This window comes from Acanthaster planci, linkage group LG09, assembly GCF_054643075.1.
Source record: "Acanthaster planci isolate LZ-2023a linkage group LG09, COTS_SCS, whole genome shotgun sequence".
NCBI classification, from domain to species: domain Eukaryota; kingdom Metazoa; phylum Echinodermata; class Asteroidea; order Valvatida; family Acanthasteridae; genus Acanthaster; species Acanthaster planci.
This window is the reverse complement of record NC_141785.1, coordinates 13,733,731-13,747,201: the sequence shown is the minus strand read 5'-3', so window position 1 is coordinate 13,747,201 and position 13,471 is coordinate 13,733,731. Positions and strand designations below refer to the sequence as shown.

General features: G+C 44.0%; 1 protein-coding gene across 1 annotated transcript in view; it reads right to left on the bottom strand.

Annotated features, from left to right (window-relative positions):
• Window positions 1–12,949, bottom strand: part of LOC110986347 (neuronal acetylcholine receptor subunit alpha-3-like) — a 39,404-nt gene extending 26,455 nt beyond the window's left edge. Inside the window, exon 1 of the mRNA XM_022248145.2 lies at window positions 9,277–12,949. Coding sequence (XP_022103837.2) covers window positions 9,277–9,364 — 88 coding nt within the window. The 5' untranslated portion in view covers window positions 9,365–12,949. The remainder of the gene's footprint in view (window positions 1–9,276) is intronic.
• Between the last annotated feature and the right edge of the window lie 522 nt (window positions 12,950–13,471).

Sequence of the window (13,471 nt, the reverse complement as noted above, 5' to 3'; positions counted from 1 at the left end):
GATGAGAAACGGGCCATATTCACGTCGCAGTTTATGCCAGATATAAGATTTCAAGCACTCGATACCAGGGTGTGAAGCAATAATAGACCCGTCGTGAACTTACACTATGTTCACGTTGCAAATTTTGTTTAGGAAGATGAGAATTTCTAAATTCTATTTTCTAAATGAATTTTGTAAAAGTGGTCACTAAAATAGTTTGACTGACTTGCAAATAAGTGAGTGGTAACTACCGAAGAAGATTGTTTCAAAATATATCTTTAGTTCCCAATACTGCGAGTCACAGCAAATACCTCCAAGGCGATGCGATTTGCATTCAGCTAGAATGTCCCTAACTTTGTGCTTAAATAAACAGCAGCAATCATAAAGAAGAGCGGCGAAATTGAATGCTGGAAAAACTCAGCATTTGCCTCAAGCACCTCCGCATGCAGAGAGAACAAAGCTTTCTAAAATGACTCTCACCAGTAGCCCTGTATTAGGTATTGCTGGTTATAAATCACAGCCGGGGCTAGGAGAGGTGCAATCGGGTCGTGTTGATGAAGCATCAGTCTAAAGACGTGAAGAACATTCGACATTTAAGGTAAACATCAACAGTGTGGGTAATACTGTATGTGAATAACCACTTAAGTTGAACAGGTTACAAAATAAGAGCTTTATTATTCCAATGAGGGGAATATAACGAAATTTCAAGGTATATATATGTTGTGTTTGCGGTGGCACCATATATAATCTCTTTTGCAAGATGGAGAGGCTATGGAAAGAACCAGTGGAGTCATTGTTTTGGAAATATATGCTCTGCCCATCGTCAGAAAACGGGAAATTTTTACAGGCATTCGCAGTTGCACCACGACATTTTGGTATTCAGACAGCAAAGGGCTGAAAATTGGAACCTGCCCCTGTCCGTTTCTCATCTCATCTATACGCATTTCTGTGGCAAATTTATTCTGCTTTGTTGCCTTTTCCTATCCCAAGCGATGAGGTTCGCACGGATCCGTTGCTGACCGAAGCCCCGACCAGATAACATCGCGCTAAATCATTGGTTGGCCTAACATGCACTGAACCCATGGCCTCAGCGGTAAATAGGTCGGAAATGCTTCTGAAGGCACGGTTGAATACCCTGGGTTTTATCGAGGTTCTTTTTTTTCGATGGCTGAATAGGTAATAATCGAAGAGGCTGTTAATTCGCATACGTGATCTACGGGACATGACCATTGCCTCTGCCTGTACTTTTGGTATTCGGGTTTTGGTGCATTGGCGTTGACTGGTGCGGCATAAATTGGCACGCAATGCAAAATAGACGGTTTACCATTCCCATATACGGTGAATTCACAGCAGGCGTTGTGGTACTCTCTCTTTTTTTAAGGGGAAACTGCACGGTGATTTGTACGTTGCAGAGAATAGGGACTGGGCATTTTCGTTATTTATAGGGAAGAGGGCATCTTTACGTATGTAAGACAGAATTATTTTCCTTTTCAACTTTTCATTTGATTCTGGTTATTACTGTGTTACCCAATAAACAGGTCAAAGTTTGCCACAGACCCCTTTAGGTCAATTTATACCATTACATGTATATCATGTGGTCCTCTTTTTGAATGAATGCATTAGGGATTGGGACATGCTAAAGGTGTAACATTTAGTACAGGTCAGTGTACAAGACATCATCTGTTTTCCCCAAGGAAATTTGTCCCTGTGTAAGAACTGAAGCCACGATTTGGCTGAACATTCTGTGGGCGTAAATGACAGCGTGGGAAGATTTCCGGAGACGGGATGATACTTTGTTGTGCATGGCTTCTTGATGCAGTTGAGTGGCACAGGCTGACGTTTGCAGTGCAATGTTTCAGTTTCATTGGGATTCAATATCCCCGTGGCTTCGAACGAGACCTGTCCTATAACCCCGCGCCGAATACCGCTCCCTCTCTTCGTCAGTTTACAATATTACCCCGTGAAACTCATCTAACGTTGATGGTAGAGCCGGTGTACGCTCATCACCAAGCCTCACCTGTTGGAGATTTGAGGCAAGAGTTCGACTGTCATACGACCATTACGGCATGGACCGGTGCCACGTCCGATTACACCCCTACAAGCACTGCACACTTTACATGCGGTCGGCTTGCAACAGCGTGCAAGAAAAAAGGCGGGAAATGAAGCAGCTTGATTTCTGCGCACAAAGTGTTTTAAAATGCCTTAAAGCGCGCGGCCTGAAAGATTCATGAAGGAAACCGGAGACGTTTCTACGGGACACACTCTGTATCCCCCTCAAGTCCCCGCTGCAGACCTGTCGAGTGGCACATTACGGGAAGGAAGTAGTGCAAAGGGTAGCACGAGTGTGTCAGCGTTTTAGCCGATCCATACACAGAATCGATCTTCCCCATCGGACGGGCACAGGTGAAAGCCCGTCAGTGCGGTATCCCTCCGCTGTCCAACTCAAGCTCCCCTTCCCTCACCCCGGCATCGATCACGTCTCTCAAACGCCGAGTTAACTAATTCCCGTCCGACCGAAGGTCGTCTAATTGTATCAAGTCGGGGCCACAATGCAGCGGTAACCTGATTATTCGGTTCCCCAACAATCCTGCATCTGGTTAATTACGGATTAATTAGATAGTTCCATTTGCTTTCATGAAAGGGCGCTGTTTACAAGAAATTGAAGTTCCTATCCACAGGACAGAGAGCAAATTAATGCAAATTAGTATTGGGGTTCAGACGACCAGAAAGCAAGGAGATCCTTGAAATGAACTCTGGTCGTGGATGTAAGGCGCAATTGAAAATTGATAGAATGAGAATCCCTAGACAGCAAGGCAATCACAACCACCAAGCAAACCTAGACTTTCCAAGACTTTATAGAGATTCTAGGCCGATGAAGACGCAAATGACATGTTTTATTCACAAGGGAGCTTATTAGAGTAACTCAACAGTCCGTGGTCATTTTGGGGGGACGATTGAAAAGTGATTCTGGACACGTTGTGTGATGAGTCGTACTCAGGTACATCCACCGGCCCACTCAACTGATTTTCAGCTGAATATGAGCTCAAGTACCACACTCCATCGGGAACATAAAAGACGGTGAAACTGGGACATTTCGACACAATTTTGCCTTCAGCGCAATAACACTCGTGCCATCTTCTACTTCAGCTGACGACATTTCTTGAATTTCATTTCCAAGCATGTGGAGTTCTCGAATATAAAAGACGGCGCGTCCGATCGACGGGTAAAAGACGAGAGCCTAAAGTATGCTTTAGACGGTAATTAAAACAGTCCTAGATATACAGGTCATTAAACCACGGCCAGGTATTATTGCCTCGCTTTGTAAGGCAATGAACTGATTCAACCTAAAATGCGTTGAGTGTGTTGCGCCCTCTTGTGTAACCAACGACGCTGGAGCGGCTTTTTTCGTGGCCAATCGAACTCAATGCACAGTTACACTCAATTTCTATACAGTCACATCCTGAAGAAAACCATATAATCTTCCAAAATATTACTTGTATTGTAAATGCGCGTGTCATCATTTTCAGTCGTTCCTTTGAGACTGGTGTCAATAAGCAAGAAATCTGAATTTCACATTGAAGTTTAAAGTTTAAAAAGCATGACTGTAGAGACCGCTTGAAGATTTTACGCCGAGGATTACTGTCCCCATCAACAAGTTTTATTTCAGGAGTTGACTTTATCTCCTGTGAAGTCTCAGTTTTTTAAAAAACATTTTGACCGTTTAAAATGTCTGGAATCGGCTAAACAACATGTGAAGTTGTGTATAAGATGACATGGCTTTTCTTCAGCGAGCAAGCTTGCATAAACTTGAATGAACAGTTGGTAGCTCCCGAGGGTCCTTCAATGAAACTGGAGACGCGCTTCGATTGAAGGTCTGGTTTCAGACACGATCTCATCACCCAACGATTGGGAGGCCCCGGACAGTGGATGAGTTTTTATGACCGCTGTAACCCATACGCAATGATACATTTACGCTTTCAGATCAAATTTGATGTGAGCCGAGCTCCCCCAAAATCGAAGCTCTGACGTACATTAATGCCGCTCCCACGGTTTCCCCTGTCCAAACCAGTCTATGTGTCGGCAGTTTATCACGCCCGAGAAAAGTCGTGATGCCGGGTATGCAGTTTTATCCCTTCCCCAATGGAGACTGCGGCAGAATATCAATCCTTCCCTCTGAAAGGTTTAACGGTCTAAGGAAAAGAACTTTGAAATATCTTCAGGCGTGACAGGTGACGCGTTCTGGCCATGGCTTGACAGGTTTCATGGACCATTCCCGGTGTTTTATGTTCGATTCTAGTCTGTCTAAACATCATCGTTAAGCCGAGGGCACGTGTCGTGGTAAACCCTACGCTCCTAAGGACTGTCGTATTCGGCTGTAAACTGATCGCCCATATGTTCGTAGATTGATGCTTGCATTACAGACTCGTGGGTTACGTGGTTGGTTTTACTTTTGCATAATCTATTGTTGCTTTGTTTACCTTAAAATCATTCCATCAAATAGTTCCAAGAAACATCATTCAAAACAGATGTGATCTGTCGTTGTCCGTATTTAACGGTAAAATGCTGATTTTAAGAAAGAAATTACATTGTTACTCGTGCAAAACGAATAACAAAATTAAATTAAAAAAATAAATCTACATATCTAACAAGAAAATCACTGGGTAATGGTAGGGTTTAGATATACTGACATACTTCCACATCAAAAAAGAATTCAACAATAAAACCAGAGTAAAAGCAAACAAACAACTGAAAACCAACTAAACCAACTACTCCATGTTTTACATCAAATCAAGATAATCGTTATCCAGAAACTTTGTACCCTCAAGCTGCAGCAGAAAATAATAATGACTCATGTACAGAGTAAAACAGAATAATTAGGGTTGAATCATGTTTTCCATGGAGCCGACTGATTTCACACTTCCACCGAGATATTTGAAAATGTTGAAGGGTAATGCCAAGAGCAGCTTTTCAATCATCTTCTGGTTTTATTTATTTTCAGAGTCTCAGTAAGTTACAATATTTTCTCAGAGCTTATCGCGGTACGGCCGTAACGCACCGAAATCCTATGAGCTTCATTACGTGATCCACCAGGAGGTGGTGATAAGTGCATGTTTCCACCTTGCTCTTTTCAGACAGAAATCAACTCGTATCCGCCTCGAGCAGAAGCACCCCCGCATCGGTTGAAAAGAGCCGCATTGTATGGTCAGAAATGTTCATTTTGTTGACGGCGATGCGACCGTTACGCGTGCATTTCCTAGTCGTTCGTGAACAGCGAAGTTCAGTCCCGGCCAAGGAAGCCTCCATTGCTCGAGGCCCATACGGTAACCGCACATTACAAAATGACTACACCTCATAAAACAACGTCTACCGTACAACTTGCTCTTACTTCTCCGTATAAGGACAGTTAACTTATAGAATTGGGCAAAATGGTCGGCCACGATACAAGAGATGCAGACAGTGCCCGACTATATCAAAGTAACACGACAGCATTGGACGTTTGGGATTGACTGTTATAGATGTGGCGCGTTATAGCCCATTTGCACAAGGGCCAGACTAATGAAAAACAAAACGCTAATAACAGGACTGGCAAAGAGTCTGCTAAATGCATCATCGCCATGTTTCAAAATCACATCGTCACCGTTTGCATCAGTTCCATCAGTGTGTAAGTTCAAAGCCCAATCACATCAACCGCATGCTTACGCTTGTCGATCAATGTATCCGCAAAGATCAGAGTAAGGTGTTTATTGAATTCAAGGAATTGCATCGCATCAGTTTTCTACTTTGCTAACACATCTGATTTAAAAGTGAACCATGTTTTATTTAAAGGCAGAACTACACTTGAGGAGATGTCAACGTCACATGCAGGTTTTATTCATTATTTGACAATCATGGCATCATCTACATTTAGAAGTATAAGGACTGCAAGGATATCGAACAGCTTTCCAACACGCGTCCCTGCCCACATCGCTGCATGCATCGAGATCCATGGGTTCCAGCTTTGAACAATGTGTCCTTTTCGTTTTTCGCATGAAACTGAGATGAAAGAGATCTATGATTGATCATGTTACCAGCTCCATTTGGCAAATATAATCTAACCCTGCGAGGTCATCTCGGTCATTTGGCACCCCTGGCTCTGTCCGTGTGGAGGAGCGCGGAAAACCGGTCGCTATACCACCTCCGTGGCCATACCATGCCTGACACCCGTGCTGTCAATCATGATCCCTCTACTGCCCGAGGCGATGCTTCTAGGCAACCGGTGAATCGTATTACCACAATCGCTCCAGCTCCCGGATTTCAATCACTAGATTGTTTTGTAGCAACAGTAATACCATTTACAATGGGCGAGAATTCAATAAACAGTAAAGCGTTGAGATATGCCTGGGAATACATTTATGGATGATCCCGGTTGCTGCATAATAATAACCCTTTGCCTTTGCCAACAAGAAATGGACAGTGTGTCATGCTGCTTGCCCTCAAGAAGCATTGTGTGTCCAGGTTCCACGAGGAATCTTGGTCACAATTTCGCGCGCAACCGATACATAAATAAAATTTGATTTCATGAGCTTAGGCCTATACTGTCTTGCTTCCTGTACTACTGTACAGATCCCGTTCCTTAAAAATGCTGTCGTATTCCCAGGAAACTGTATCAATTCCTTACAAAGTGGAACAGATACAAGATTACTGTACACAAACTGCATGTGCTGTTAGAAAAACAAGCCTAGCAAAACGCCGTAGCGACGCCTGAATTTAATTGTGAGGTATTTCCCTTGGCGATAGGAAGTGACGGAATTGAAGCCCCGAAACGGGCCAAACCAAAATAATTACCAGCCCCAAACGAAAATCCACCATTCATCTTAATCTTCTTTACTGTGAAAGATTGATCATACTCGTCATTAAGCCCGAAGAGGGTATTTTTTTGTATAGTTGATTAATGCGAAGCACGAGCTGCTCGGCTGCGTTGTTGTCCGTACATGCCCCAATCGTAGCGACAATTACTCGATGCTGTCTCCACCTTGACTAAGAGAAGCTGACTTGAAGACGTGTCGGAAACATGGCACAGAGGCGCCTTGCCAGCATCTTCATTGCCACCGCCGCTGCAAGGCAGCACAATCTTAATGAAGCAGAGTCCTCGGATAGCTGCGCGTCCCGAGCGGGATATACTCCTCAGCTATAGCACCAGACGCGAGGAATCCTTGTATCTCGGTGGGGCAATTGGCGCGTGTAGCCCTAATTACAATGTTTTACCAAGTGGCAGTCAGGCGTGTCATTGAATTTTGGGGCCCGACAGGAAGACGTTTCCAGCCATTTAATTGAACAGATGAGCATTCTAATTTCTGTGCTCAGGTAATAAAACTAATATCTCGATTTATTTTCAAGCGATTTCCACAGGTTTTTCTGGCTGTTTCTAATCGTGTTAAATTTGTGTGAATGGCTGGCACTTAATAATAAATGGTTACCTTCTACAGTCAGACTCGATGACATAAAAAAATTTCCTCTTTTCTCGAAAGAAAAATGCAAACCTTTGATTGTAAATCGTGCCTGAGTGACCGCAGGTATAACACAATGTAATGCAAGGTATAACGTGAATTTTTTTGTTTTGTTATTCCCAAGTGACTTTTACTTTAACCGCATCGACAGTCTTATTAAGCAAAAACAACGTACAGGGCCATTCAGCCATCCAATGCTGAGGGATCGCACGTACGTGCTTTGGAAGACAAACGTGCTGCTTTCGTCTGGGTGTGGATATTAATCCAACTCGGCCCTCAGCAGAATTAACCTTCATAAACAGCCGCAGCAACCCATAGCTGTGTCCTGGCATACACACTTCGCACTAATTTACAAAATGAACAAAATGTTTATTTTCCCGCGAGTTGTTATTCCTCTCATTCTGAGTAGGCCTTTGTGTCTCATCAACCTATCTTTGGATCCCTTTCTGCCTTCTCCCCATCCCCTACTGGCTCTTACAAGTCTCGTCGCTCTGTCATTTTCTTCCTGCTGAACTACAGTCTTGTAAATATCGGTTTTTTTTTTCCTTTCTCATTTTCAGACATCCATCAGATTGTCTTCAAATCATTCTTCACTATGTCACGCTATAATCTTCGCCGTGAAATAGCCATTGCAATGGTGCCGCTCAAACAGTGAGATGCTATGGTGTAATTCATGAGGTATAACCGCCTGCCAGTCAGTCTTCATGCTTAATACTCACGGGCCATGAAAATAAAGGGCTCTGTTTGGTGGGCACTCCGATCAACACTTTCCAAATTTTTTCAACTCTGGCAATTGGAAGGGAGGATGTGACACAAATATATTTAAATCCATGCCAAAATCTCCCAGTGCAGACAATTCGGTTGGTAACTATTTTAATTGTATTATCCCAATTTCATGGAAGACAAGATATCAATATCATAAAGCAACGATTTAAATAACACTCAGTGTTAATCTAACACCAACGTTATAGAAGCACAGAGCTGCTGAGGTTTTAAAGCAGAACGCTGAAGCGGAGACGCTGAACGGGAAGGCCTGGTCAGTATTGCTCTCCTAATTTCCCTAGCTTATTCTGTTCTTTTCCAACCTTTCCTCAGTACCTGTTTTCTAACCACTCCTGTGACCAAAGAAGCCAAAGAAACTAGTCTACTCCTTAACGTCGCACGAGGTGAAATCTTGTCCCTAACACGTATAAAAATAATGGGAAGTTGGTTTCCAACTGCGCTGTGTCAGACAAAGTGCCACTCAACTAAATCTGATCGCTTTTTGTGCAACTTGTCACCGAACCGAACCTGACAAGGGCCCTTATTCACTCTGAGTGGCCATTTTGGAATTTCTGAGTGAACACGGTTCCCGCTTTTGGTTTCGCACGACCAACTTCACAGCGTCTTATAAAGCTTTTCCCTGAAAACAGACGTTTGACTAAAGACAGCCATATTCAAACTTGCTCATACATTAAAAAAAAATAAAATTACAGAATAGTTTGTGGTAAAAGAATATTAGTCGACATGGGTTTCCTTCTGAAGTTCCCTTTTCAGCTATACTGCATTTAGGTAAATGTCGCGTTGCAGTTCAATAATACATGAACTTACGTTTTCCAAAGCATCGAAGATCTGCGTAACTTAATATTATTCAGTTCTTGAGTTTAAATACATTGATCTAAATAGAGAGTGAGAAAAGATCGGAAGAGATGGACTTTTGCGTGATTTTTTTTGTTCATTTAATTCTCGATGCAGAAATTTAGAAAAGGTGTACAAAATAATACTCATCATAGGCATGATATGTGGGTCGAAAAGTATTCTTTAATCTTACCTTGACCTTGCTGCATCGTAACAAACAGTACAAAAGAGATCCATTTCTGAATAGCAGTCATGTCGGTCCACATAGCTGGGCCACGCATGTATGTCGAAGTCTTGAATACGCTGGACGAAACTTGAGCAAAGGACGTGTGGTGGATACAGCAGTGTCAGCGCGGCACAGTCCGCGTTATGAATTCCGTGACAGCTGCGGTTGTGCGGTTGAACGTTCACAAAAAGGAGCAAAAAATGTTGCTGGTTTATTGCCACCAGTTGTCATGTTCGCCATTGCATGATCATCATACCCAGACACGAGTTGAACAGATTAAAAATGGACAACATCTCACAGTTTGGGATTTCATTAGGCAGTCGGTTACCTGCTGTCGTTGTGTCCAACTCTTCCGTGCATGATGGCACCGTGCCACTCTTCCGTTTGCTTTTTTCCCCGACTACTAATCGATGCGGATGGTTACATCGCAGGTTTCTTGATGAGCACAGCTTGCTCTTAACCCAGATGTGAAAGAGCCGCGAGTTGTGGTCAGATGGGTGGCCGGGGAATTGGACGCAATATGCGGCCCGTTGCAGGTACACCGCTACTGGATGGGTGGTACACGTAAGTAGTGCAGTGATGTTCTATGTTTTCTCGTGTGATACCTTCCTCGGCGGAGCAGTGTCACTGGCCTTCGGATGAGCGATTGCACAGTGCAGGATTGAGGCGCGGCGTAGCATCGGCTTACAACAGTTTGTAAAATTGTGTACAGGCGGGGTTGTTTGATTAGGTTGCAAAGTTACCTGTGGCAGTAAAGGGGACAATCTGTGACCATGACTCAGCCAGGGGTGTGCACCAAGCCTTCCAAAACGATTGACTGAGCTCAAAAGAGTGAATTTGTTCCCGCTCCCCAAAGAGGGATCAATCTTCATGCCGATCATGGGTAATGCAGCAATCGAAATACCGGTTTTTGCAGTATGTGTTATATGCATCAGTGCATGATGCTAGCGACTGGAATCACAGACATAAATATGCGACTTGAACGTAAGAATTCCCTCATTGTCTTTGTTTAGAACTTGCATTAAGCCCATATGAGTTTCTGAAACATGTACGCCGATGGACTAGGTTTCTGGATCAAGCTGAAAGACTTCGTTTTCTTTGCGTGAAAGTGGAGGTAAATTTCACCTCACAAAGCATACTTAGCGACATTATCGTGTCAAAGGTGCAGTCTGCTCAAATCTTGCGAATTCAGCAGCGTGAACACTTCACAGAATTTGCTTATGCATTCGCAATTGCGCCGAGTGTGAGCACCGAGTTTGACTCTTATCTCAAGTCCAAACCCTTCACCCTTTTGTTGATATACGGTTGCATTGTCAGCGTGAACTAGTTTAACTTTGACTTGCTGGCCCAGACATTTACTCTTGCTCGTTCAAAGTTTCAACAATCACCTAAAATCGAGGAAACAGTTTCCAAAAAATGTCGCACGATTTTGAATATTTTCAAAATGGGAGGAATTACTCCCGTTTGGTCACGTGACATTGGCAGTTGTCGGACCTAAAGATTCTATCAAAGAGACGGGGTCTTTTGGTCTTGGAACCAGACTATAAGCTTTCTCTTGCGCGTACAAAGGGACTCGAGTGTTGGCACTTTCGTCAAGCGGGTTTTTCTTTGCCAACCACGAATGGGTCCTTGTTAAAATGATGACGATATCCGTTGGTGTAGCAGAAAATGGCGCGTGCTTACGACAGCGCCATCAAATGGGCTCGGATTGGTCGCACACCGGAGGAAAACAATTTAAAGAACTTTGTATAACCCTCACTGATAGCGTCTTGCCTTTTGCATAAGCTTGGTTACATTTGACATTTTGCTTCGTGCAGTGCACGCAACCTTGCCCTATACCTTCGCAATGGAGCTGGCTGAACCCTGGCTTGTTTCCCGGATTACTCGGTCTGGTCGGCGGCCCTTTCAAGCCGTACAAACGCGTCTCCGGGGACACAGGTCTGCGGATTACGCGTGTCGCCCATCCGCATAGAGTGGACCATTTTTTTGTGTTTCGCCATCAGAATCTTTGCTGTCGATGTTTCATCATCCCGGCTTCATCGATGTGCAATATGATCTGATTAGACTTGCAGATGGTGGCACAGAAAAGTGCCGGTTCACGTGTGGATGTTTCCTTCATTCGGGCACGGCCAATGCGAATACGCTGTTATGAATCCCACCCCACCTCATCTCGTATAAAAGTGCGGTTGTTCGCTTGGAGTCCGCAACAAGCACGCACGGTTAATTTCTGCAACGCGCCAAGTGACATATTCTACACCATCAGGCGACACCGTGCAAGCGACTATTGCATTTTTATCTGCATATGATCAGTGCTCAAGATCGGCGCACGGGAGGCTACATTCAAGTTAAGCCCGGGTAAAGTGGGCTCCGCCATTTTTTCTGAGTCACCCTTTACATTCAGTGAAAGACAACAAATTCCATTTGGGAACTGGACGCCACACGCTCATTTCTTAAATATTTACATGTACGGTGTATACAGGAATTGAAAAGAGTAGGCTTCACTGAGCACGAGTATAAATTTCAGGCATGTCGTAAACAACTGACTGTCCGTGGGATGCCCTGCACCATTCCGTATCTCGCGTCGGTCCTACCTGGTAGAATTTTGTATGCAAATAAGGACGGGGCAATGAGTCGTTGGCAGGATCCGATAATTTTTTCCAGCAGCACGATGATATTTGATAGAACGACGCGCAACCGCTCTGTCGCAGGGGAAACCAAACTTATCCCAGTTACTGAAGGACATCTAAGGCAGGACAAAGAGGCCAGTAGGCCTGCAGAAAATGTACAAAGCCACTGGTATAATAATTACTAATAATCACCCAGATTGGGTATTCATCTCTCCGACCCGTCTCCAAAAGATGGACCTCGGAAGGGGACATGAATTTCATTGGGTCAAAGGCTGAAACTTACGCCGTAAGCCTATTAGGCTTCTATATACTTACGGCTTCGTCTGTCGCATACATACATGTACACACGCATGTGCAACCGTAACAGACGTTCCCCTGCTCTAGACGCGCATTTCAGATGCAGGTCTTCCGTCACCCTCAATTAGCACAACTTTTGCAGACGCCGTTGTCCGAGAAACGCCCTCTAGTGCCAGTGAGTACCCTTAGGCCGAGTTCGGGCGGCTTGTTCTCGTATGTTCACGAACAGCTTGATTTGTTGTTCTTACGTCAGCTGCTCGAACGCCGGGAACGTACAACTGGTTATCGCTGGTAGTTAGCGACATGCAAGATGGCGGCGTCTATGTACGTTATCCGAGAGTTAATACTTGGTAACTGGGCTGAATTCTTTTCTGTTTAAACAGGAACATTCAGTTCTGTATTTTGGAAAATAATGAATGCCAATTTTGAAAAACTTCCCATTGTCTCTGGCTTTTTAAGCCATGTCGCTCTACTTTTTGCCACGTTGTTCAAAAATCAAAATCACACGAGTTCTTCCATGTGTTCCTGTAAAACCCTGACGAGGAGGCGGTGTACGATCCTGTTCCGAGAACAGTGTTCTTGGGTCATGTTCCCTGTGTTGGAGCGCGAGAACAAGAAACCTGCGTCAAGAACAGGTCGCCCGAACTCGACCTTAGCGATCATCGCTCAGTGCACTGGCTTGCCCACAGAAAATAGAAACCCAAGGAAATAGGCTTAACCGAATGCGCTATGAGGGGAGCCTGATTCATTATCACTGTTGTGTACAGGTAGCCGGCAAAGGGTTATATTGTATTTATTTCACACAGTTTTGTGAACCAAATTTTTTTAGCACCAGCGTCGAAAGGCATGGGAAACGCCTCTGATAAATTATATCCAACAGGGCCTCAAAGAAGTTATCTCATGCATCCCAGAAAAAAATAGACTACCGGAATACGTACTTTCTTTTATGACGTCCCATGTTAGAGCGAGCTTCCAGACAAGTAAAACACTGAGAGGTTGCTGGGGCCGTGTCCTTTGATACACAGAATTTCACTTCCAAACGAAACGAGAAGTAGAAGGTGCACTATGCCCATAAGTCAGACAGAAACAATAAAAAAGACTGCTTGTCGCCTGTAGAATACGTGAGACAAGTCAAACCTGCCTTTTGTTGATATAGAGCTTCACTATACATGTAAAAGAAGTTGCATACATGTCTGCTGCCACCAGGAGTTGTTTGTAGTAAAGTATGATCTCAATGT